This window comes from Haliotis asinina, chromosome 9 (assembly GCF_037392515.1).
Source record: "Haliotis asinina isolate JCU_RB_2024 chromosome 9, JCU_Hal_asi_v2, whole genome shotgun sequence".
Taxonomy (NCBI): domain Eukaryota; kingdom Metazoa; phylum Mollusca; class Gastropoda; order Lepetellida; family Haliotidae; genus Haliotis; species Haliotis asinina.
Window position 1 is genome coordinate 39,229,281 of NC_090288.1, and position 26,164 is coordinate 39,255,444.

General features: G+C 38.7%; 1 protein-coding gene across 1 annotated transcript in view; it reads right to left on the reverse strand.

Annotated features, from left to right (window-relative positions):
• The window catches only part of LOC137295729 (uncharacterized), a 50,973-nt gene that overhangs the window by 14,417 nt on the left and 10,392 nt on the right, over nucleotides 1-26,164 (reverse strand). Inside the window, exons 5-13 of the mRNA XM_067827245.1 lie at nucleotides 18,413-18,566; nucleotides 16,486-16,495; nucleotides 12,778-12,930; nucleotides 9,630-9,810; nucleotides 8,439-8,659; nucleotides 6,416-6,583; nucleotides 5,856-6,045; nucleotides 3,090-3,202; nucleotides 1,489-1,650 (exon numbers count right to left, since the gene is read on the reverse strand). Of these exons, the coding sequence (XP_067683346.1) occupies nucleotides 1,489-1,650; nucleotides 3,090-3,202; nucleotides 5,856-6,045; nucleotides 6,416-6,583; nucleotides 8,439-8,659; nucleotides 9,630-9,810; nucleotides 12,778-12,930; nucleotides 16,486-16,495; nucleotides 18,413-18,566 (1,352 nt within the window). The remainder of the gene's footprint in view (nucleotides 1-1,488; nucleotides 1,651-3,089; nucleotides 3,203-5,855; nucleotides 6,046-6,415; nucleotides 6,584-8,438; nucleotides 8,660-9,629; nucleotides 9,811-12,777; nucleotides 12,931-16,485; nucleotides 16,496-18,412; nucleotides 18,567-26,164) is intronic.

Below are 26,164 nucleotides of genomic sequence, written 5' to 3' on the forward strand. Positions count from 1 at the left end.
TGTGTACAGAAAGATGATCTGTTTGATGGGCATTTTAGAAGTATGGCGAGTCATAAGAAAGAGAAAGTAAGATTGTTTATGGATAGCAACTTCTTGTACTTGATGCGTCATTTCAGTATTGATTCATATACTGTTGTCCAACAAAATCATATACACTAGATAACTAGTTGTTATCCTTAAATGAGATGTTGGGTTTTGTAAATACATGTTCTCTGAATTTGCGTTCAACCCAATTAAAAATGATGATGAACTGGAAACTGGCTGGAAACTGTCATTCGTCGAAGTACAAAGCAGGACTTGAAACTGACAAGAGTTCACCAGCTTCCGTCAGATCCAGTCAGAGGCTGCTTACCACAATCAACAAGTTTTTTTTATGTAACGAGTCGATTATTTACTTGTTTATGTACACAATCAAGATTAGACTACTGCTCACAACCTCATACTCTGGGCAAGGCATACTGTTTCAAGCTCCATGAACCTATTCACTGCGAATGCGTTATGGGCACAGCTCAGCATAGCTGTTGAAACCACTTTTTCCCCCAATGCTGGGGGAAATTTAGTGAATCGTCTGTTTGAACTCCGATTTCGCTGGCTTTTTTTTCATCGCATTTTTTTCAACTTTATAGGTTGACTTGACATTTTTGATGATTTGTTTCAATAAGTGCATACCAAAAGGTATCAGAATCAGAATTTTATGTTGCATGTGACCTTTAATAAGTTTGAATGAGGACATTAATTCTGTTGATGGTTTCCAGATTTCCCATCAAGAAAATCAAATCACAGTTCAATTTATTTTTGTTTTCACTGACTGTTAAAGGTAAAACAAAGTCAGGTGACATTATATATGACTCAAACATCTTGTCTGAAAGAAGAATTTATTGTGAATTATGGATTCTCTAGTCAAATGTGTACTACACATTGTCAGCAAAGTAGATCCAGTTACGGTTCTTTCATACAAATATTCACTTGTTCAGGGAACTGGCAACATTCTGGTGCCGCTTGAGTAAAAACAAGGGACATGATTTAAAACAAAAATTAAACTCAATTTAAAAATGGCACAGATGGTACCAGCTCTCCAGTTCTTGCAAGGATCAAGAGGGGGTTGTGGGGGTGCGCACCCCCACCCCCTTCCTAACCTTTGAACCTCATGATTTGTTATTATTATTTATCTGCGTACACTCCTTATCCAAAATCCTGGATCACCCATGCCATTGACATGTCGTGATATATGCGCACCAAACTCACTCAATATCTGAAGAAAATTGTTTCTTTTTCAAACCAATGACATTATAAAATAAAACAAAACTGATTCAAAATAGATTCATCACCTTTCTCCATGAGACAGGTGTTTGAATATAGATATATGATATCATAGCATCATAACAGTGACTTAAACGAACAGACGGTAACATGATGTCTAGACTGTACAGATTACAAGGCAATACCATGGTAACCTAATCTCTGGTAATAAACTTCAGAATAACTTACTGGTAACTGTGCCAACACTGCTGATCTTTTCATCTTCAAGGTCATCCCCAAACAACGTAGCCTTCAACTTGACTTTCTCTTCCTTCCTGTCACGATCATGTACCTCAATCTCCAGTGCTGGACCATTTAGGTACTCCCTTAGTTCCGACTGTTCCATGGTGCCTGAAGGCGTTTAAGTAAGACTTAAGTTATTTTGTCATGTAATGTTCATAACAGTACTTCAAGGCTGGACATGCAGATTAATAAAAATTATTTCTGAGGCAGTAGGATTTTCGTTACAACCTGTACTTGAAGCAATTTTACCATAATCTTCAAAAGATCTCTAACTTTCAACATCTGATGTGCTGGTCTTCGTTGATTTGCTATAAACAAGTGCTTATCAGTTTAGCCATTACAAAATCCTAAATATGAGAACGGCTGACCTGCATTTGAATTTGACTGACTTTGACTTGGGCGACACATGTCATTCCCAGTTGCACAGACTGATGCTCATGCTGTTGATCACTGGATTGTCTGGTCCAGATTTGATTATTTAAAGATCGCTGCCATAGAGCTAGAATATTGCTAAGTGCGGTGTAAAACTAAACTCACTCACTCAAAGTTAATTTGCAAGTTTCACCATTTGACACATCACTATCATAGTGGGACGAAGCCATTATCCACACGACAGTATCAAGGTCAGTTGTGCGCAACGACATCAATATTGGTCATTGCTAAAGTCCGGACAAAAAGTATGGTGAATAGTTTACACCAACAGCTGACACCGTGGGTTTTTGTCAGAAAATTTCAGAATTTGTCTACTTTTGTCACTAAAAGTGATCTTGATTGTAAATTTACATAATATTCTACATCCCTTTGGAGACTTTTACTGGTTAAACACAAGCATAAACATGTTTGTAATTCATTAATAAAAACCATCTGATTTGGTGACAAAAAATCATATTAATTGTTTTCACTTAGTAACTTTTCATGAAACATTACTGAAAAGTTTAAAGGATTGTGTCTGAAATGGGCTTCCACAGTTATTTTTTCCAGAGTACAACCCACCTTCTAGGGTCATGACCTTTTAGCATTACCATATACCAATCCAAACACTTACAGATTGGTGATGTCATGAATGAAAAGTATTTTCAGGGTTTATTAAACAAATGCTTGCTGGAAAATTTTGGATAAAAAACTCTACTTTGAAGTTTGTGATTTCTGAATTGTGACAACAGGACAATAAAGATGACTTCTTGTTTACAAACACGAAATCTTACATCACACCTTAATGTGTAGAGTCTGTGTAAATCCAGGAGTGAAAGGTGTATGCAATACATATCTGCAAATTTACATTGTGCCTGGATACTGAATAATTACATTATCATAATCATAAATGTACAGAACTTGACGAGACAAACTTGGAGACATTGTCAATGATACTATTCTGAAGACAACTTCGTCAAGTGGGACTCGCACGGGTCGGCAACCTTAACACATGACAAGACAATTTAAAAGATACTGTCAATGGTACTGTTTTAAATACACTTTTGTCTCACAGTTTCCATACATTGTATTATCTTGTATTGACAACATACCCCATGAGTTTGTGTGAGACATACCTAGCAGGGCTACGCTGATGTCATCCCAGTAGATGTTGCGAGCATGTTCCTTTCCCATAGTGACGTGTACTGGCTGTTTGAAGAACTGATATTTACAATATACTGGTTTGCATCTGTAAACAGAAAATATGCTTAAACACATATTATAATAATATAATATAATATCTCATATAATATCTTGTCATGTTTGAAAATTAAACTTGTTTTATGACTCTGAGCCAAGCAATAACTCCAGAAGCCTACATACTCTTTGGCTGTGACCATACTTCAGTTGAGTGCTATATATACAAAACAACCCCAAAATAACATCAATAAGTAATTCAAAACCAAGTGTCCTGTGTTTGCATTTATAGTAAGATAATTCCACACAGTAAAGCACTCGGTGAATCTACACGATTCTGCAACAAACAGGAAGATTAGGAGATTCTGTTTTTCACTTTTGGCATCAACAGACTCTCTGAGTTAAACCATCTTGTGGTTTATAAATAATCTCTCTATAATTTTAAATGGTGGGCTATAATTGTGTCAGTTTTGCTTGTCTTAAACACAGGTTCAGAACTGCCAGTCAAATTCCTTTCTCTGTATTAACACTAGCATGATGGAACGTGTTACATCTGGGTCCTGTTAAACAAGCTGACGAAGAAAATGTGACAGTTTCCAGCCTCTCATGTCTTTGTTCCTGGCAATCTTGTCAAATAAGCTCTGGATTAAAGGCATGCTAAAAGCAATGCTTATAAAATTTTGCTTGTTTATGTTCAAAGTTTGACATGCCAGCTTGCACAATAACACTTGACAATGTCAGATGCTTGACATGCCCTCCTATCAAACTATGGCAAAAATGGTTATTTCTGTTTCTGATTTATTAGACATTTAACACATGTCAAGTGTGTCAAGACAAACTACCTTTACTTCATAGAACATTTAATACCCCATAATTTATCACATAAATAGATTAATGATTGGTCTTTTCAAACTTGAAAGGTTGAATAATAAGCATGTATCTAAATTTACACTACATATAAGTTACTAAATTTGGTAGGTGCTTGTTATTGTATAACAGGTGCTCAGATCAATGGTCATGATGTTAATTAATGCAGTGTTCACTAATTGCGTTTGACCCTCTGACAAATTTGGGAAATTTGCCAACGGTCAGACAGAAGTCATCAACTTGCCAGTCCCAGTGTCTGACTGAGTATTTCAAAATAACTTTGTCTGAAGTTGTTCTTTGTGGCTGGTGACACTTTCCAATTATAAGAAATGTTAAATCTGAAATGTGTGTTTAATTTTATTCTGCGGGTCCTGTGAATTTTCAGTGAGTCAGACAGACATCTGAAACTTCCAGGACCCAGTGTCCTGTTACTTTGAAAGACTATTCATGAACACTGTTCATGGAGTGAGTGGTGTACAGTTTAATGTTTTACAGACTGCCATCATATAGCTGGAATACTAACAAATGTGGTAACCAATGAACCAACCAGTCAATCACATAGCCAGCTGACCAGACTGATAACAACAAGCCAACATGATTTTAACCAGTCAACCAACCAAAAAGCCAGCCAACCAGCCAGCCAGTTGACCAGCCAGCCAACTTGCTAACCAACCAACAAACCAATCAGTCAGCCAGCCAACCATCCACCAAATCAACCAACCAATCTGTCAACCAACCCATCAGTCAACCTGCTGATCAGCCAACAAACAAGCTAAACAGCCAGTCAACCTGTGAATCAATCTATCAACGAACCAATCAACCAATCAACCAACCAACAAATCAACAATCTAACCAACCAACCAACAGGCCAGTTTAGCTAGTTACCATCTACCTAGTCTGTAATTTCTGGTAAGACAAGGGTATTTCTGGCAGCCAGTCAACCAACCAACCATCTAGTCTGAGCTTGTTACCACCTACCTAGTCTGTAGTTCCTGGTAAGACAAGGGTATTTCTGGCAACCAGTCAACCAACCAACCATCCAGTCTGAGCTTGTTACCACCTACCTAGTCTGTAATTCCTGGTAAGACAAGGGTATTTCTGGCAACCAGTCAACCAACCAACCATCAAGTCTGAGCTTGTTACCACCTACCTAGTCTGTAATTCCTGGTAAGACAAAGGTATTTCTGACAGCCAGTCAACCAACCAACCATCTAGTTTGAACTTGTTACCACCTACCTAGTCTGTAATTCCTGGTAAGACATAGGTATTTCTGGCAGCCAGTCAACCAACCAACCATCTAGTCTGAGCTTGTTACCACCTACCTAGTCTGTAGTTCCTGGTAAGACAAGGGTATTTCTGGCAGCCAGTCATCCAACCAACCATCAAGTCTGAACTTGTTACCACCTACCTAGTCTGTAATTCCTGGTAAGACAAGGGTATTTCTGGCAACCAGTCAACCAACCAACCATCAAGTCTGAGCTTGTTACCACCTACCTAGTCTGTAATTCCTGGTAAGACAAGGGTATTTCTGACAGCCAGTCATCCAACCAACCATCAAGTCTGAGCTTGTTACCACCTACCTAGTCTGTAATTCCTGGTAAGACAAGGGTATTTCTGGCAACCAGTCATCCAACCAACCATCAAGTCTGAACTTGTTACCACCTACCTAGTCTGTAATTCCTGGTAAGACAAAGGTATTTCTGTTAGCCAGTCAACCAACCAACCATCAAGTCTGAGCTTGTTACCACCTACCTAGTCTGTAATTCCTGGTAAGACAAGGGTATTTCTGGCAGCCAGTCAACCAACCAACCATCAAGTCTGAGCTTGTTACCACCTACCTAGTCTGTAATTCCTGGTAAGACATAGGTGTTTCTGGCAGGTTTGTAGCTGACTGGATCTTGATGATCATGGGGTTGAGGTCTGCTTTTTGTTTGTCTGTCATAAGTGGACTGTCCAGCGCCACAGAGATGAACAAGTCCTCTATGCCAGGGACAGGTTTCTGCAGGCGGCCAGTTAAGCTCTTCATGCCTGTATAGAGCATCAAGCATGTAGGTGACACATATGATATGACTTCCATGAAAATGCTTCAAGCACATATTCAAACAAATATCTCAAGTAACAACTTGATGGTGAATTTGCAGACCTGCTGCTTTACGATAATGTTAGTATTGAAGACATGGTGACAGAATGCCCATTGTTTCTCTGTTTTTATTTATACACGTTATATACCACTCAATGTCTGCTTAGTTTGCTTGATGATATAAATAAATCATTCAACCAGTGTATGTGGAAATATGCCGATAAACACTGGTTAGGTATGTATGTGGTTGACGTAGATTTTTGTAGATTTGACACTATGTTATCAGTGACTGTCTTACCACTCTTCTAATACACACACCTGCAAACAGCAGTGACATCCTGATCGGGACAACGCAGATGCCAAACTTCTTGGCTTTCTCGGCAGCCTCTGCAGCTGCTGCCTCTGCTTTCTTGTTACGCCTCTTCACGGAGCTGTCGCGACCCATTGGCTGTAAGGCGCTCCCTGGTTGAACATGTTGAGGAAAGTGTTTTTAGAGATTAATAACGCCATACTAAAAAGACAGAGAGTGGGACAAAATAGCGGTAAAAGTGTTCTCCTATGAGACTGAAGAACCATGCTCAATGGGCGATCTTTTTGTTGTGAGGGGCGATAACTCTCCTTTTGAAATGATAAAAGCGACAATCCAACTTCTCGCTGCCGCTCTGGTTCCCGTCTCAAAGTGTGCTGCAACAACTTGCTACATGTAAAGACAGAACCCAGCAAATGCGTTGCCGTGGTCACCCTCATTGAAAAATGATCGTTTACGACAAAAAGCCATTAAATGACATGTTTTGCTTTGATTTTTAGTTTAGAAAGGCATTGTTTGTTTAATTTCTAAATGCAGTACGAATTGACACGATAGAAGATAACAGGAAAAATGCCTATGGAAAGTCGGTATATTGTCACGGCATTTCCTATGACAGAACACGAGACAGAGCAAGTCTCGGGTGTCATAGCATCTATGAAAATACTTTTTTATGTTATCAGCCCTCATATTATTCCCAACGGTAATTCTTTAACTAGTGCCACATTAAAATCTTACAAATAGTTCCTATACTACCACCGATTTCAATGTAAATAAAATCAGAGATACACCTCCGGAGAACAAGTATTCCCTGGAAGTTCTTAATCGAGAATTTGGGATTATTACACATCCCTGACTGTAACAGTTAATTAGAAACATATATGGTATATATATATATCTTAATCCATTTTGGTTTAAAATTCTGACATTACTGTATATTTTTATGTATACTTATACAAGTGCTATACACCTATTATCCAAGCAATTAGTCGGTTGCATCAGAAACACCAGTCATCATAGCTTGAAACAAAATATTCACCCCTTGTAAAATATGTCCACCAGTCAGTGTTGAGAGTCCTGTGATATATGTGAATGTATTAATTCATTTCTTATAAAAGTTTAACACTACCTAAAGCTCTTAATATAAATAGTCATTTACAGATATTTCACTCAACAAACAACATATAATTCTGACCACGGATGTGCATGATAAAATTACATTTCATATGTTTCTTGTTTTGGTAACAATAAAGTTGACAAAATATTTCCCATGACAGACCATGTACTATCTAACTTTAACTATTTGACTTTCTGATTTTCATTCAGCAGTTCTTAAAGAAAACTTTAGGTTATGTCTGTTTGTTAGGAATTAACACAGAAAATGTATATGTTTTAGATGATATAAATTCGAATTTAACCCCACAATTATTATATGAAGATATGTTGATGCATGTATTTATAATATTACAAAGTTAACAGTACAATGTACAATGACTGAATAAAGTCATGCATGTGCAATGTATTATTAAAGTACACATGCACCAGCATACAATTTAAAAGCAGTCATTATAGAAATCTGCAATATTGTTATGTGTGTGTGTGTGTGTGTGTGTGCACGTAAATAGGTATGTACATATACAGTGAATTTATATTTCATGCATAACAAACCGTTACAGACATTAAAAAAAAACAGTAGATTTTAGTCGGACCATAATTATCACTTTCCTCTGTACCTGCTGAATATCTGTGTTGTCAGAAATCTCAATCCCATCATGAACGACCCAATGAAATTTACATAAGAAGACTTTCAGTGTTTCACATTTCGAGCACCGCATCAACTCCCCACTGTAGTGAATTCGGCGGTGTGGTAGCCTAATAATCAAAGTATCCGCTCATCACGTTGAACGAGTTCGATTCCCAACATGAGGTATAATGTGTGAAGCCCATTTCAGGTGTATGCCTTCTCAATCCAAAGAAATAAATTCCTGACATTAACTTTAAAATCTCAGTTATCATCCAAGACAACAATATTTTAATCTGCAGGCTTACCGTCCATATCTCCAGTCCGGAGGGCAGACTGTGACCTCATTGGTGGACTACTTTCTCCCTGGTTCTTCTTGGCCTTGGATGACTGAGACGGACTCCTGGACTTCCCGACAGGGAGCTTTTCCGCACTCTGCCGACTGATCCGGGACTCCTTGCTGGGGGACTGTGTTGGACTCTCAGCTCCTGCAAGCTTCCCCAGCCGACTGAATGTCCTGTAGGGGTAGAGATTCTCTGTACAAGCTCACAGAAAACAGGACTCAAGTGACATACAGACTGCCGCCATATAGCTGCAATATTGCTGAGTGTGGCATTAAACAATATCCAACTTACCAATGATATAATTATGAACCTGACATAGGTTTGTTGTCTAATATCAAACACAATATTCCTGCTATATGATGGCAGTCTTTAAATTGAGTCTGGACTAGACAATCAAGTGACTGACATTTTAGATACAATGACATGCATCAACCAAGTCAATAAGCCTGAGGCCACAGTCCTTTGAAATGCCTCTTCTGAAGATCAGTTCTTGCCTTGATCTTCACTGCTCACTTACTCAAGAGCAACACCAACAACTGATTGTGTGCTTTACCAATATATCATCCTGTTGCTCAACAAATTTAGTCATTTTTAGACATTTTTTCCACACCACACTCAGCAATATTTCAGGTATAAGTCAGGGGTCTAGACCAGACAGTTGAAATGGACAGCGATGGTCCAAACCACTGGCATTTGATGACATCACCTGGTCCCCAGCCACATCACACATCAAGCCATCTCTCACAACCAACATCAGCTACTGGAGACAAGAATCCCAACGGGCTCCTAATAAATTTCATCAGAGACACTTCAAATCCAAATATTTCAAACCTCCAAATCAACCAAATTCTAACTAAACATCTGTTATAAAATGATTTTGCAAATGTTAAATTCTCCTCAGGGAAGTTCTCTGCTCACTGGAAAATGACATTTCAAATCGATATAATAGGTCAATAGAACCCCAAAACAACATCTCTGAGTCATAATACAAACTGAGATCAAATGATATTTATTCAATTATCCAAATTCAAACTAGCATTCTGATATGAATTTTTCACAAATCATTCTTTCTCCGTTGAAAATGTCTTTGTTAATTAATCCAATTTGTTTTGGATGTTGCAGGGTTATTGAATGTGTCGGTACCTGACATCCTGTCCTCCAACATCTCGGTTAGCCACGGCGATGAGAGTGTTAGGACTGGGTGCAGCTTCTTCAGCGTGAGACACGTTGTTTGGGGATTCCCCTTTGTTGTCAGGGTCACGCTGACCTGGATCAGACAGCTTGTCTTCATCAAAGTCATCCTCGTCCCCTCCTCTGAAGCGGCCTATGAAGAAAGCAGAAACTTTTTCATTAGTGAAAGTTAATTAAAGTGGCTGTGTCTCTTGTGGGTTCATCTTGTAAAAGACACTGCTCTTAGATGGTGACCTCAGCTTTTTGGGGTCAAACTTGCTCTCCTGTCTCAAGTTAGGGTCACTGTGGATTGTTCAAACATATCAAGTCCTATTTGTCAACGTTCATTTTGTAATGAAACACATCTTTTCAGGAAGTTCAAACTGTCTGTGCACCCTCTTGCCACAGAGGGAATTAGCATGTGTTTTATCTTTCATAAAAATGATTTATTGATAAAACAATAATCTGACAAACTGTAAGAGTAAAATGCCAACTGAAGATTTAAAAAACAAATATTACTCTGTATGGAATATTTTTAATAAAATCGGCTCATCATAACAAAAGCAGCATTTGCATACAAAACTATATCAATACAAATATGAACTTTATGTTTGGTTGTCGCCATACTGAGCAATATTAGAGCTATATGGTGATGATCTGTAAAAGATCAAGTCTTGTTGACACTATTCAGCAATCAACATCGCTATGCAATTGGGATATGACATGTGTCAACAAAGTCAGCGTGTCTGACCACCTGATCCCATTAGTGGCCTCTTACAACAAGCATGGGTTGTTGAAGACCAATTCTCACCCTGATCTTAAGGAGTAATGAACTTTATGAAATATAGTGACAGAAGCAGTTTTCAGAATTCAATAGATTATTAGATAGTTTTAAGTTTCATTAGGTGTTTAGTTTAAGTTCAAAACACAAATGACAATATCCACAACTGTAATGAACAATCCTAGTCAAAGAGAGATCTATTCACTGAGGTGGAATGTGACCTTAGCTAATGGGCAAATGTGATGTACACATACTGCACATGTCATGGCCACATACAGAATCCTTTCGAGAAAGATTATCAACAATCAAACAAATAAAGTTAATATCCATCTCAATTGTAGTTTTTCATTAATTAGGTTTTCCTTTATATTCCTAGGGGAAGAGTCAATTCATATGCTGGTCTCTTGAAAATAGATTTTGTGGTGTTAAGATGGCAAAGTCACGGATGTCTAAGGTGTCTGTCTACGGGGTATTTAAATGATGGGAGATGCTGTCATACTCACAGGTGTCTAAGGTGTCTGACTAAGGGGTATGCAACTGGTGGGAGGTGCTGTCATACTCACAGATGTCTACGGTGTAGAACTAAGGGGTATGTAAGTGATTGGAGGTGCTGTCATACTCACAGACATCTATTGTGTCCAACTAAGGGATGTCTATTGTGTCCAACTAAGGAGTAGGTAACTGATGTGAGGTGCTGTCAAACTCACAGACATCTATTGTGTCCAACTAAGGGACGTCTATTGTGTCCAACTAAGGAGTAGGTAACTGATGTGAGGTGCTGTCAAACTCACAGATGTCTATTGTGTCCAACTAAGGAGCAGGTAACTGATCTGAGGTGCTGTCAAACTCACAGACATCTCTTGTGTCCAATTAAGTGGTAGATAACTGATGTGAGGTGCTGTCACACTCACAGACGTCTATTGTGTCCAACTAAGGGGTAGGTAACTGAAGTGAGGTGTTGTCAAACTCACAGACATCTATTGTGTCCAACTAAGTGGTAGATAACTGATGTGAGGTGCTGTCACACTCACAGACGTCTATTGTGTCCAACTAAGGGGTAGGTAACTGAAGTGAGGTGTTGTCAAACTCACAGATGTCTATTGTGTCCAACTAAGTGGTAGGTAACTGATGTGAGGTGCTGTCAAACTCACAGATGTCTATTGTGTCCAACTAAGTGGTAGATAACTGATGTGAGGTGCTGTCAAACTCACAGACATCTATTGTGTCCAACTAAGGAGCAGGTAACTGATGTGAGGTGTTGTCAAACTCACAGATGTCTATTGTGTCCAACTAAGGAGTAGGTAACTGATGTGAGGTGTTGTCAAACTCACAGATGTCTATTGTGTCCAACTAAGGAGCAGGTAACTGATGTGAGGTGTTGTCAAACTCACAGACATCTATTGTGTCCAACTAAGTGGTAGATAACTGATGTGAGGTGTTGTCAAACTCACAGATGTCTATTGTGTCCAACTAAGGAGTAGGTAACTGAAGTGAGGTGTTGTCAAACTCACAGACGTTTATTGTGTCCAACTATGGGGTAGATAACTGATGTGAGGTGTTGTCAAACTCACAGATGTCTATTGTGTCCAACTAAGGAGCAGGTAACTGATGTGAGGTGTTGTCAAACTCACAGATGTCTATTGTGTCCAACTAAGTGGTAGATAACTGATGTGAGGTGCTGTCAAACTCACAGACGTCTATTGTGTCCAAGTAAGTGGTAGGTAACTGAAGTGAGGTGCTGTCACACTCACAGACGTCTATTGTGTCCAACTAAGTGGTAGGTAACTGATGTGAGGTGCTGTCAAACTCACAGACGTCTATTGTGTCCAACTAAGGGGTAGATAACTGATGTGAGGTGCTGTCAAACTCACAGAAGTCTATTGTGTCCAATTAAGTGGTAGGTAACTGATGTGAGGTGCTGTCACACTCACAGATGTCTATTGTGTCCAACTAAGGAGTAGGTAACTGATGTGAGGTGCTGTCACACTCACAGATGTCTATTGTGTCCAACTAAGGGGTAGGTAACTGAAGTGAGGTGTTGTCAAACTCACAGACGTCTATTGTGTCCAACTATGGGGTAGATAACTGATGTGAGGTGCTGTCAAACTCACAGACATCTATTGTGTCCAACTAAGTGGTAGGTTACTGATGTAAGGTGCTGTCAAACTCACAGTCGTCTATTGTGTCCAGCTATGGAGTAGGTAACTGATGTGAGGTGCTGTCAAACTCACAGACGTCTATTGTGTCCAACTAAGTGGTAGGTAACTGAAGTGAGGTGTTGTCAAACTCACAGACGTCTATTGTGTACTGCTAAGGGGTTGGCAACTGTTGTGAGGTTACCTCTCCTTTTGGCTGCTCCATCCGACTTGGCATAGGTGATGGTGACTGGCAACGGGCGAACTGCACCTCCTTTCTTGGGCTGCATCTTGGCGAAGCTGCCACTTTGCTTCAGCACACTGGCCTTCACACCCCCGATCTCGTCAAGGTCCTCGCCTAGAAGAGGCAGCATCACATACATGATTTGTGTGGATGGTACAGAGCTGTCTGAACACAAAAATCCGTATGGAGCTGTATGTATGAACTGCACATGCTGTAATGAATTGTAAATGAAGAAGTAATTCAAGGTACATGGGCTGTATCCATGTCTGTGACTGGGATGAGATGTGTGAGCTATTATGAAGGGTTGTATTAGTTACAAGAATGGTTGCAAACATGAGCTGTTTGAACCACATGCATGGGCAGTAATTAATGAGCTGCATATTACTCACAATCTGTGTGCACGAGTTGTTTGAGCTGGAGTTAACCAGGACACAATACAACAAATGAATTACTTCTGCAAATATCACTAAAATAAAGTCAGCAAACATATTAAATACTGTTGCAAATACAATCGTAGTGATGTTAGTTAGATTTTCAACATTAGCTTATGTTAACAAACCTCAATTAATTTCCTAAGAGCATGTCTTAAAGCCCTACTAGGACATGTAGAATTAAAGCTAATATAGAATCAATTTCTTGAAAAAAGACCACATTCCAAACACATCAAAATATACATTATGCCCATCTCTACATATCTAAAACAAGGCAAAAACAAAGAAAGCAGACTACATCCCAATCCAGAACTTACCTCACACAACACCATCCCTATCTGCCCCAAACACTAATCAATCAAAACAACAAAACGTCAAACACAACAATTTCACACCCATCCCAGCATCCTCCACTGCAACAAATCAGAATCAAAACTTGTTGCACATATCGATCCTCTGCCACCATTCATCTTCCAAGCCTACCGTCAAACGATGTCCCTCCTAGCCTGGAGGGGCTGTGTAGTTGTACACTCTCACTTGGTCAATAATAAAGTGTTCTCCAAGAAGCTAGCGATTTAGATAAATATTGCAGATTGAGGGGCAAGTTACAATCGTTCTACAAACTGGAGTCATGGCTTGGTCATGAAGTCAGAATCAATAGTTGATGATATAAACTGGATGTTTCATATAAACCTGGGCAATTTTTGCACACATTTTTAGATGGTAATTCCAGCCCTGATATTTTATTGTAATTTCCTGTGGCCAGTTTATTAAAAATTGTCTGGGCAAATCTATGCTGTGTCACGAAATTGTCATATTGTGGAAACTATAATGCCCCTTCTGGGAAATCACAGTCCTTTTTTGGGTTCATCAGACATGAAATTATACAGAAGTTGGTTCAGGCTTATGCCAGGTGTGACATGCGGGACGAAAGCTGCCATGGTTTAAATGTAGTGTGCAAAGTCTCAATGCAGCATCAGGTCAGCTGCCTATGACATCAGGGTTTGATCACATGCTATATCAACCTTGGAGTTCTAACTGCTTGGGCAGCTAGGGCACTCTAATGCAAAGTCATCTTAGTACTAAGACTATCATTGCTAAGCATGATGTCATATTAACTTAGGCCCTCTAACACAAAGTTATCATAGTACTAAGACTAATACTAGAACGACTATCACTAGTATGATGTTGTATCAACCTGGGTCCATTAACACAAGGTCATCTTCAGCACTAAGTCTATCATTGGTAAATATAATATTGTGTCAAGTAGGGCCCACCAACGCAAAGTCATCTTAGTATTAAGACTATAGCAGGCAAGTATGATGTTGTATCAGCTTGGGCATACCAACACAAAGTCATCTTAGTATTAAGACTATCATTGGTAAGTATGATGTTGTGTCAGGTAGGGACCACCAATGCGAAGTGATCTTAGTATTGAGATTATCACAGGTAAGTATGGTGTTGTATCAGCTTTGGCCCAACAACACAAAATCATCTTAGTACTAAGACTATCATTGGTAAGTATGATCTTGTATCATCTTGGACCCACTATTGCAAAGACATCTAAGTACTAAGACTATCATAATGGTAAGTACGTAGTTGTATCAGGTAGGGTCCACCAACACAAATTCATCTTAGTACTGAGACTATCATTGATAAGTATGATGTTGTATCAGCTTGGACCCACTAACACAAAGTCATCGTAGAACTAAGACTATCATTGGTACGTAAGATGTTGTATCAGCTTGGGTGATCCCTGACAGATTTAAAGGTCACATGCTACCACAAAATCAAACATAAGTAAAACACCCTTATCACTTGTTCATTATATATATAATGCATTAGTGATTGTGAAAAAATAAATAAACAAAATCATAAGCATATAATCGCAAATCAAAAGTGCAATATTTTGTACTTGGGTGTACCTCTCTCGAAACGAAGCTGCCGTGACACCGAACCCAGTCAGTGCCGCTGGGTGTGCAGTCAAGTATAACGGGGCTTTCTCATTGGCCACTGGTTCATTAGCAGATACACTTAGCCGGCTCTTTGTTTATGGCTAATTGTAAGCCTGATAGGTCTTAATTTCAAATTGCAAATGGTCAGAAATTGAAGTTGTGCACTGCATACTGTCATCAGCAGACAGGCAGGTAGACATTATAATTTATAGGTGTCAATAAGCTAGGCATTGTGCTTTCTATCTGTCAGAGTCTGCTTATCAAAATCAACATGTTTTTTATGTAACAAGTAGATTGTTTACTTGTTTATGTACACAACCAAGATTAGACTACTGCTCACGACCCTATACATGACCAGGCATACTGTTTCAAGCTTTGCGAACCTACTCCTCGCGGAGTAGCTGTTGACACCAGTCTTTCCCCCAGCGCTGGGGAAAATTAGTGAATCGTTTGAACTCCGATTTTGCAGGCTTTCTTTCATCATGTTTTTTTTTCAACTTTATAGGGTGAATTGACATGATGATTTGTTTCGGTAAGTACCTACCAAAAGGTATCAGAATCTGCAAAGTTGTGTTTTACATTGCATGTGACCTTTAAGTATAAACAGAGTTATACAGAGTCTACTACTTTAACTACCTGTCCCAAGCCCAAGTTTAGTAAAACACTGTTCGGTCTCGTAAGCTAACAAGAGACCATATCAAAACACTACAATCTACTGAAAATGAAGCTACAAGCCAAGTCTGTGAGTAGCCTCCAAAGTTTTGGTACACAGTGGTACTGCAACCAGGTATACTGAAGCATTACATTTTGGACTTAAGTAGACTGGTTCCATGCTGGCACTGCACTGTGCAACCTTTACCATGACTAATGTGTTGATTGTATTTTAGCTGACAGACATAGGACATCCTTATGATAAGTTACCAATTTTTGTTTTTCTGATAATTAATAGAATCCATAGAAAAAAGAAAAGATATTTTTGGAACCACAGTTTGCAGACAGGAAAGCTGATGCAGAAACCTTTCAAGCAGCAGGTGAAATATTTGTCAACCTAGCTGAGAAAAGCTTCATGTTTTGCAAACAATCACGCCTAAGGCTATTACCAGATTGTATCTTTGACTACTCCAGTCCAAATGTTAAATGTTTAAGTTTATGAGTCTTTTCTACACAATATTTGAACTACAGAATGGAAGTCAGATACTATGGACATACCTTAGAAAAAGTTAAATTTTTGTCAAGTCTATTTCCATGATTTTCAAAATCTACTATTTAGCTTCATCACTTACCACATGGTGTCTGTTTGGCTTTAGAAAAAAAACAACAACATCAAAACAATACAAAAAGTGGAACAGACTGACAACATCATAAAAACTATATCTGAGCATGTGACAACCATTTCACCATCAGTAACATATTGCTCCCTTCACAAAGACATCCATCAGTGTCACTATATTAGCTCTTACTGCCTGCTGCCAGAGCCAAAGATCTGAGGATTTCTTTTCACTGGTTCTGTCAGAATGACCTTTCGCAAAATGTTACCAATCGTTGAACAGAGAATTCAACATCTCCAGTCGGAAAGCAGCCTTCTCAAGCTTTACAAAACTTGTTTCAAACTGGTGACTTCCATAGCATGCAAAGATTTTGAAAAAACAAGAATTAACCTGGAATGTCAAACAGCTTGCTGTGATGTTATGGCAGTTCTTCCCATGAGATATGAAAAGTCTCTTCTGTTTCCGATGTCTTGCATATCATTTCCATTTCAAGAAGTTCGAGTTGTAGAACCTGTGACTGTCATTCGGAATGACCCATGTGAACTTGTCGATGTGACTTGATTATTAGTATTATTATCATATTAACATTTGTACGTCTCTCATATCCAGTTCACCTGCTCAAAGGCACTTTGTTTTTCCCTCGATCACTAGATGTCAATCTCAATGGCAGGTTGTATTCTCAATCTCGAATCCCTGAGGATCATACAACTCTTGTAGCCACTAGGTGCACAGAGTTAATGTGACTTTCCCATCCCTATAAGGTACCCATTTACAGCAGGCTTGACTGGGACACATAGTCAATCTACTTTGTCTAGGTTTACTGCACGTTGCTGTACACGCAACTAGGTGTTTGTTCGTGTTTGTGTGGCCACCATAATTAGAACAAAATGTCAGACTTTTTCCTTTTGTGATCTTGTAAATGATGTTCTGATTAGTCTGAGGAAAGTTCGCTTGTGTCCTGTAAAGGGGTATCATTAGATCTCCATGCAGCAGTAGCCAGCACTAGGATCTGGTTTTAATGAGACTGTACGTCTTTGGCCAACCAATGAAAAACAAGATGTACTGTAATGTTTAGAACTCTCATCCCACCAACACCCTTAGTCTGTCATACAGACTGTGAAACAAATATACCCAATGCAGCCCGTGCTAGAATTATCTAGCTAGATTACCATAACAGTTTCAGAAAATGAAGAAATTCTGTGGACTCCTTCAAATTATATTTTATGAGAAAATGTCATTTAAAATTTTTCCATAAAATATGTTCAGTTCAGAGCCAACATTACTCCACCATACTCTTAAGTGTGTTTCTACAGTATGTCTTTAATTACGGTGTTCATATTTTCAAGGAATACATGCTCTGGTTCTGTCATGATTAGCACGTAGTCACACGAAATCTAGCTTTTTAACGCCATGCTCAACAATAAAACAGTTTTATGGTGATGGTCTGTAAATAATTCATAAACAGAGTCTGGACAAGACAATCCAGAGATCAACAACATGAGCACTGACTCACACACTTGGAATACAACAACATGTGTCAACAAAATCAGTGAGTCTGACTACCTGATCCTGTTCATTGTCTTTTTGTCATCAGAACAATTCAGAAGTCTCCAGACAACGGACTTGCATGAATGTTCGAGGCTGCACATGCTGAGAAAATCCTTTGTATACTGACACAGTTTCACATGAATTAATTTCCTCAACTACAAACTGATAACTGCCCAGTAAGATGTCTTGATCATTGATCAACCAGTAAACATGAAAACGTAAATTTTATTCATGCATGTGTTGAACCAGGGAAGGGAACAACCAGCATTTTTCACTCTAAACTTTAGGCAGATTCTGGAATACCTTCAAACATCAATACACAAATCATAATAGCAAATAATACATGTCTGTCTCTCTTGTGTAACTATGATCACCAACAGAAGAATTGTCTGACACTCTTACCTGGCTTTGCTTGTGGGAGTCTGAAGGCCTTCGGACGATCAAATCTGGCTCTCGTTGAGACTTTATCCTTTGTGTCCCACACTCGGAGTTCAATCTTGTGATTAAACATTTTGAGAAGAACATCCGTGGTCACGGTCACTATGTGTCTGTGAAAGTAAACATGCCAATTTTACCTCATTGTTCTTATGGCTCGTTTACAAATAACTGCCATGATCGATGGGGAAAGTCATACACTGTGATGAAATAATTGAAAATAATTGCTCCAAGAGGCACGTAAGGCCAGGAGAAATGAGTGTTTATCATAGCAATTACACCGCAAAATCAATAGCTGTCAGTATTCATTGTTGTTGTGTGAAGCTTGTCTCTCAGATATGACACAATATCATTTAGAAGGAAGGAATTGCCATTGAGACTGCAATGCATATGGAACGGCTGAACGTCACTTCCAAAGTCGCGGCTTTTAAGGAAGAACCATCCCAGGGGACGAGGAATCGGATCAGGAAAATCACACGATGTAGAACGGACATTGGTGTGGGAGGAAACAAATCCCTTATCACAGCTTGTATAATTTCACCGACAGTAATTTAATTTTTGCAATATATTTGATGGTATTTATAGATTCCATTAAGACGGACGGTGATTAAAGCCAACAACTACTGTCTCTCCTCGCCACAAGGGTTATTACCAACTTAAATCTAATATAAAACTCTGAAGACTTTCTTCATGTTGGTTTCACTACTGTGGCTAATTTTATTACTCCATGGTCTAATTACATCTAGCATGCGCTAGACAGGGCAGACTTCTGCACTGTTTAACTGTCAACGTTTCCAAAAGAAAACTATACCTTAAATTCCATTACCTAAGAATTTACACAAACTATAGAAGAAAGTACATATATAAGCCTTGCAATCATCATTCAATAAGCCAGTGGGCAATAGACGTTAGTGTAGGAAGAGATCCTACAACAGATCAAAAAAAAATACAATCAGATAAAAGTTGCACATAGTCCAATTTCACTCTTATCTGAGGCTGTATATTAGTATCGATTATTGTCAAGAACTCCCAAAGTGATTCCAACATAGTCATAAATTGGATGAAATGTTTACTGGTATCAAACATCTCTGTTACAGAACCAACATAGTCATGTTCTGTGATGACGAATGGACCCCACACGTACAGAGGAGGCTGATCCATATAGGAAATTGATATCAATGTTTTTTATAATATCATTTTTTCCAAGCTGCATGGATTTATAATCTTCAGATCACATTTATCGCAGACATTTATTTTCATGTATTGGGACTCGTTTCATTTTGTTAAGTTTGGACTAGTCCCAGAGCATGTCTCAAGACCTCCCTTGTGGTCAGAATGAAGTGGCATCCACTTCAGTATCTCAGATGATTAAAACTTTCTGCTGAGAAGGTTCATGTTTTATTTGCCCTCATGTCATCAAACATTTATAGATCATTTTTGACAAAGAACATGTTGTAAAAAGTCAATATTTCCATTAAAGATAGACTTGCTATCGCCAGTTCATTTGGAATCAAATGTGAAAAACATTTACTATGACTAGCAGGTGAATTTAAGTTGATGTTAGATTTTTGCTCCATGCCTTTCCAGGAAATACGAAGACTAATAAGCCCTTAGCCTCAAATAGAAAGACACACTTAAAGACATCAACATTTTTTTAAAACCAAATCCCCTTCCACATGAAAATGAATTAATTGTCAACAAAATACCTATCCTCTGTGATACACAGCACAGTCAGAGGGATCTTGTTTCTTAAAGTTCTTTTCCGTGCCATAGGGGCAATCAGGTAGCCAAGTGGTTAAAGTCCTTGTTCATCATGCTGAGGACCAAGGTTCGATTCCTCACATAGGTACAATATGTGAAGCCCATTTCTGTAGTCTCCTGCTGTGATATTGCTAGAATACTGCTAAAACTGCCATAAAACTAAACTCAGCCACTCTCTGTGCCACAAAATGGTTTGATTGACTTTCTGTCTCGACAGGATAGACAGGAAAACATGTGAAGTCAGATGAGGCTGAATCAAGGAAAGGTATATACTGAGGGAGTTTGAACCACACTTGTGAACTGTAGCCATAGCAACAACAGATTTGTGGACTGATGCACTCTCCTGCTGGAGCAACTCATCTTTACTGAGATCTCGGTGTCTCTTGGTCTGACTTCATTAGGTGCCAAAGTATGAAATACACAGTTTACTGCTGTTGAATATAATATATAGCAAGTTGCCAGGAAAGCTGTCCATTGTAACCATCAGTTCATGGTAGGCCAACTACTTATCAGGCAATCAAATGTAGGAATATCTTGTTTAAGGTGGGAATACATTAAAACACATCTACGTCTGGCAATGAAAGTTGGAGTGTAGGTTGGTTGGTGCTTAATGCCACACTTTCTGACTTGGCTGACACATCATCTTATCCCATTTGGGTTGACTGAAGCTCATGCTGTTGACCACAGGATTGTCTGGTCCAGACTTGATCATTTCAGACAGCTGCCACATAGCTGGAATATTGCTGAGTGCAGCAGAAAACAAAACAAAACAAACCAAAACAACAAAAAACTCCAAACTATCAAGGGCACCATGATCTAATCCCATCAGATCTGATAGATATTCATAAACCAGTATGAAGCTCATTTCAAACTGCCCAAAAGCTTATGTATCAGGAGAAAGGTCTTGATGACTAACACAACCCATTATTTGTTTTTTTGCATAGTATACATACCCCACTAACTCAGGGTAATTGTTCTAATGTTTAATATATCATTTGGGTGGGTAGATTTTATCCCGCAAACAGTTTGCTTCCATGATAAATAGTCCCTTTCTACATTATAACAGTTTAATTAGTATCATGGTTTACTGTGTCTGATTTGTTTGTCAAACAATCTGTGAAGATCCAGGTTAAAATTGGTCTACAGCATCCCAAGCTTGTCGTTACAAGAGACTCACAAGACTGGGTGGTGAGGCCTACTGACTTGGTTGATGAACGTCATAGATTGATGCTCATGATCACTGGATTGTCATTCACTGGACTGTCTGGTCCAGATTTGATTATTTACAGACCACCACCACACAGCTGGAATACTGCAAAGTGTGATATTAGACAAAAACAAAAAAACAAAATATCATGTGTCAAAGATTTGAGAAGGACAACATTTCTTTTTCAGAACCTTCCGCAAAGCAACCCTCTGTGTCATTTTTTCCAATTAATGACAAAACTAGTTATGAAACCCATCACACTCTCATACTACTCACCTACAAAGGTTGAAAGGACACTGACTAACTGGCATCCAGTACGTGTTATCAAAATCTGATCAAGTCAAAATATTCAACGGCCATTTATCATAATCAATATTACTTAATATCATGTTCATTGTTCATTATTTCACAAAAAATATAATTAGTGGCTAAATTTAGCTTCTCAATGTTGAGCGAGAAAAATTAACCATGGTGAAAATGTCAATTGGATTGAAAATCTTGAGATAAAAGGTTACAAGACATGACTGATTGTGATGAAATTTTTTTAGGGTAAATAGCATCCCTTGATTAGTAAAATGTAGTATACAACTAGATCGCATGACAGGATGTAAGTCTATCAATGGTTAAAACACCAACAAAAACACCTATGTGGAGTCTCAATCACATCATCTTGCCAACAAGAGGCATAAAATTGTACAGCATAGAACAGCATTCTAGTTACAACATCAGTGAAATCTGCGAGTCTGGGTACAGTGCCCGTAGACCTAGAAACAATCAACCTCATAAACAACAGTTTCACTCTTCATGTGAAAGACATGGGTTCGATTATTCACATAGGTACAATCAGTGTGTCCCCTTAACCATGAAAACTTACCAAGCTCAAGACGAGACACGACAGGATTATTTACATTACAGTTATCAAAAATGCTTGTCCTAAAGACCAAGAACTATTAAAAATTGTGGGTATGGTCCAGAATGTCTCGGCCCCACATGTTAATAATACTCTTAATTACTGGGTATGAAAAAGCTGTCGGCCACAAGGACCTGCAGAAAGCAAAAGCTGTGTGTCCAAGCGGCTTCAGTCAGCTTTAGGCCTAAGGACCAATGTTAATTTCAAACGCTCGGTACAAAGTGTGAAGACCATTTCTTATGTCCTGATATTAATGGAATATTGCTGAAAGTGGCGTAACTCCTGACACACATACATTTCTTCTCTCTGCAACTTGTGGTTCTGAGAAAATGATTTTAAATATGTTCCACATCAATAATTTTTTTATAAATTAGGCATGAGAACAGCTTATTTCCTTTTTGGAGGAAATTTATTATAAGTGCTGTGCCCCTAGGGGCATGGTTATCATGTCAAGACTGAGTCTACAGAGATGGTCACACTTGAACAAATGCCGATTTAAGATGTGGGTTCCTCAACTGGGTATACCTGTGAAATTCATTTCTTGTGTCTCCTGCTGTGATATGCTAAACAAATAGCATAAAACCATACTCACTTACTACTACCAAAACACAATAACCTTCCCATCTTTATTCAACTCCCATCCCATCTTTATTTAAATCCCATCTCATCTTTATTTAAACAACACAGGCAGTCAACTCATCTCTGAAATTACTAACCTTCTCCAACCTTCAACAGTGACCTTGACCTAATTCTTCAGAAGTGACATCAGCATAATGTCAAAACTGTTTGACTAAATATGCAAGAGTAATTTATTTGCAATTAATTGTAAAACCCCTTTTCTCAAGAACCCAACAACTGCCAACAGTATGCCATATTTGATTTTGCACAATCTGCAAACATGCATTTAACTATAAAGTTTCTGGCATGCAGTGGTAGCTTAGCCTTAGAAACTGACAACATCAGCAAAATAACCCTCTCTCACAAAAATGTTGACCATGATTTTTCCATGAATTTCACCTCAGGCTTTTCTAATAAGGGTCCTGTTTCAATGTAATTATAGCAATAACACTTCAAGCCAAATTAACAGCCAACAGTTCATGACCTTGACCTAAGTCCACACGACATTCTAACAGTGGCATTTAGAAGACAATGGAAGGAGACATGAGAAGTATCACAGTCTGAGGAAGACATTCAAGCAGTCCTATTTCCAAAATCACTGATTCAGAAGTTAAATAGTTCATGAGAATCTCCTTTGTCTTATTTTCAAAACCAGGTAAATAATACTATTTAGTCTTATCCGCAAAACAAATTCAACAAAGACATAAATATGTGTAGACGAAGGTTGGGTCAAGGTTAATGTTACTACCGAGGTACCTTGTCCCCGAGTATCTGTGTTACCTTAGTAACCATTCATCTTCTCGTCATGATCAGGTTTTGGAAATTGAAAGTAAGCAAATCCTTGTTGAATTAGAAAAACAGGAAGTTAAAAGGTCCAAGTGATAATGGGCGAGTGAGTTTGGTTTTGCGACGTTTTTAGCAATATTCCAACAATATCATGGTGGGGATACCAAAAATGAGCTGCACACATTGTACTCAAGTGGGGAATCGAACCGGGGCAAATGCATTAATGAGCAAATGCATTGACCACTAGGCTACCATACTGCCCCTCCAAGTTGTGAAAAGTTAGTGAAATACTACAAATGTACATGGGATATTCAAGACATTTCTGTGACTAAATACACATTCATCCCATTCATACTACAAAAGAACAGATACAAATATTATTACCTTTCAGGGTACATTACTCTGATTAGGGCATTTGTAATGTGCTGCATTCTGCACCATGGAGGGGCACCCTCAAAGCACTACAATCTCACCATTACCCTTGATGACCCACGCTAGAAGGTCAATAGTCACATGACTTATCCCACCAGGTACCCATTTTCTGCTAGAAAGAGGCAAGAAAAAACTCACTTGCCTAATAGGTAAGACCACATATATCACACATGCTTGTGGGGCAGTACTGACGTCCTAGAAATAGTCAGGAGTCAAGCTGCCAAACGTAAGGACTCTTTGTGCCTGACCCATCAAGTTTCCGGGGTAGAATAGGCCTTCAGCAACCCATGCTTTCCATAAAAGGTGACTATGCTTGTCGTAAGAGGTGACAAATGGGATCAGGTGGTCAGGACGGTGTTGACACGTCATTGGTTCCCAAATGCGCCGATCGATGCTCATGTCGCTGCTCACTGGATTGTCTGGTCCAGACTCGATTATTTACAGACCTCTGCCATACAGCTTGAATATTGCTGCATGCAGTATAAAACTAAACTCATGCAATCACTCTTTGTGTCCAATGTTGCTATGCTGTTGCTATGCTATGGGACCTGAGCTCTACACACTAGAACACACACCACAACAACTAACTGACAACTAAGTACAATGACACATTATAAGGGGGAATAAATGGTACATAAATCCTATCTGATAAACATCTGATATTTAGGGGTGACCAAGTGTTGTTCCTGCAATCTGTGAAAGTTCACCTGCAGGTGGATATCGATGGACACTGGTTATCGTTCACAATATGCAGATCCATAACTGGAGCTCAGTAATCAACAATTGGTTGTAATCATAAACTGCACCACAAACCTCATGTGGGCAATAATGGTACATAGTGATAACATTGTGCACCAACTGATACAAAGATCAAGACAAATGATATGCTTCCAGCTGAGACACACACATGAGCATGTTGTTTCATTGCAGCTATACAAGTCAGGAAACCAAATCAGTTGTTTATGTCATGATTTTAAAACCATAGCAACAAGAAACATATTTTCTACAGTTTAGTTTGCTGTTCCATTTTCTGTGAAAATTGATTAATCTCCCGAGCTAAACACTAATGCAAGATCAATTGACCAGTCAAACGCAGCAGCACCAGTTGACATACAGTCTTGAGAACTAGTTTGACAGCAGCAGAGGCAGAGCCTTCAAAGGATCTACTCAGTTGAGAAAGAAAGCAATGCTCAGATTGTTTCTATTTATATGAAACTATACATACATTGCAAAAGAAATGCAACCATTTTGTGGGGTCAAGTTTTATTATATAGAAGACATAAATGCTTAAAGGTCACATGCAACCAAATATCAAACACAATTAAAGCACAATTATGACTTATTCATGACATATAATATACGTTGCTGCTTGTAAAAAACAAATAAACAAAATTATAAGCATACAATCGTGATTCAAAAGTGCAATATTTTGTACTTGGGCTTACTCCCCTTGAAACGAAGCCCTCCAGAGAACGAACCCAGTCATACCGGGTGGGTATGCACTCAAGTGTAACAGCAGCTTCTGATTGACTGGTTCATTTGCTGATACGCTGAGGGCTCATTGTGTGTACAGAAAGATGATCTGTTTGATGGGCATTTTAGAAGTATGGCGAGTCACAAGAAAGTAAGATTCTTTATGGATAACAACTTCTTTAATTGTACTTGATGCGTCGTTTCAGTGTGGGGTCATACACAGTGGTCAGACAAAATCATATATACAAGAAGAAGTTGTTATCCATAAAGAATGTATATAGAGATGTTGGGTTTTGTAAATACATATTCTCTGAATTTGCATTCCATTCAATCAACAATGATGTCTGAAGTGATGGTGAGCTACTGCGAGGCTGGAAAATATCATTCGTCCAAGTACAAAGCAGGACAAGAGTTTGCCCCAGTTTCCGTCAGATCCAGTCATCCAAGAAAAATGGGTGTAGTTTGTTTGCAACCCACAGACATAAAAACATGTCATGTGTACAAGTATCACACTTGCCTAACTA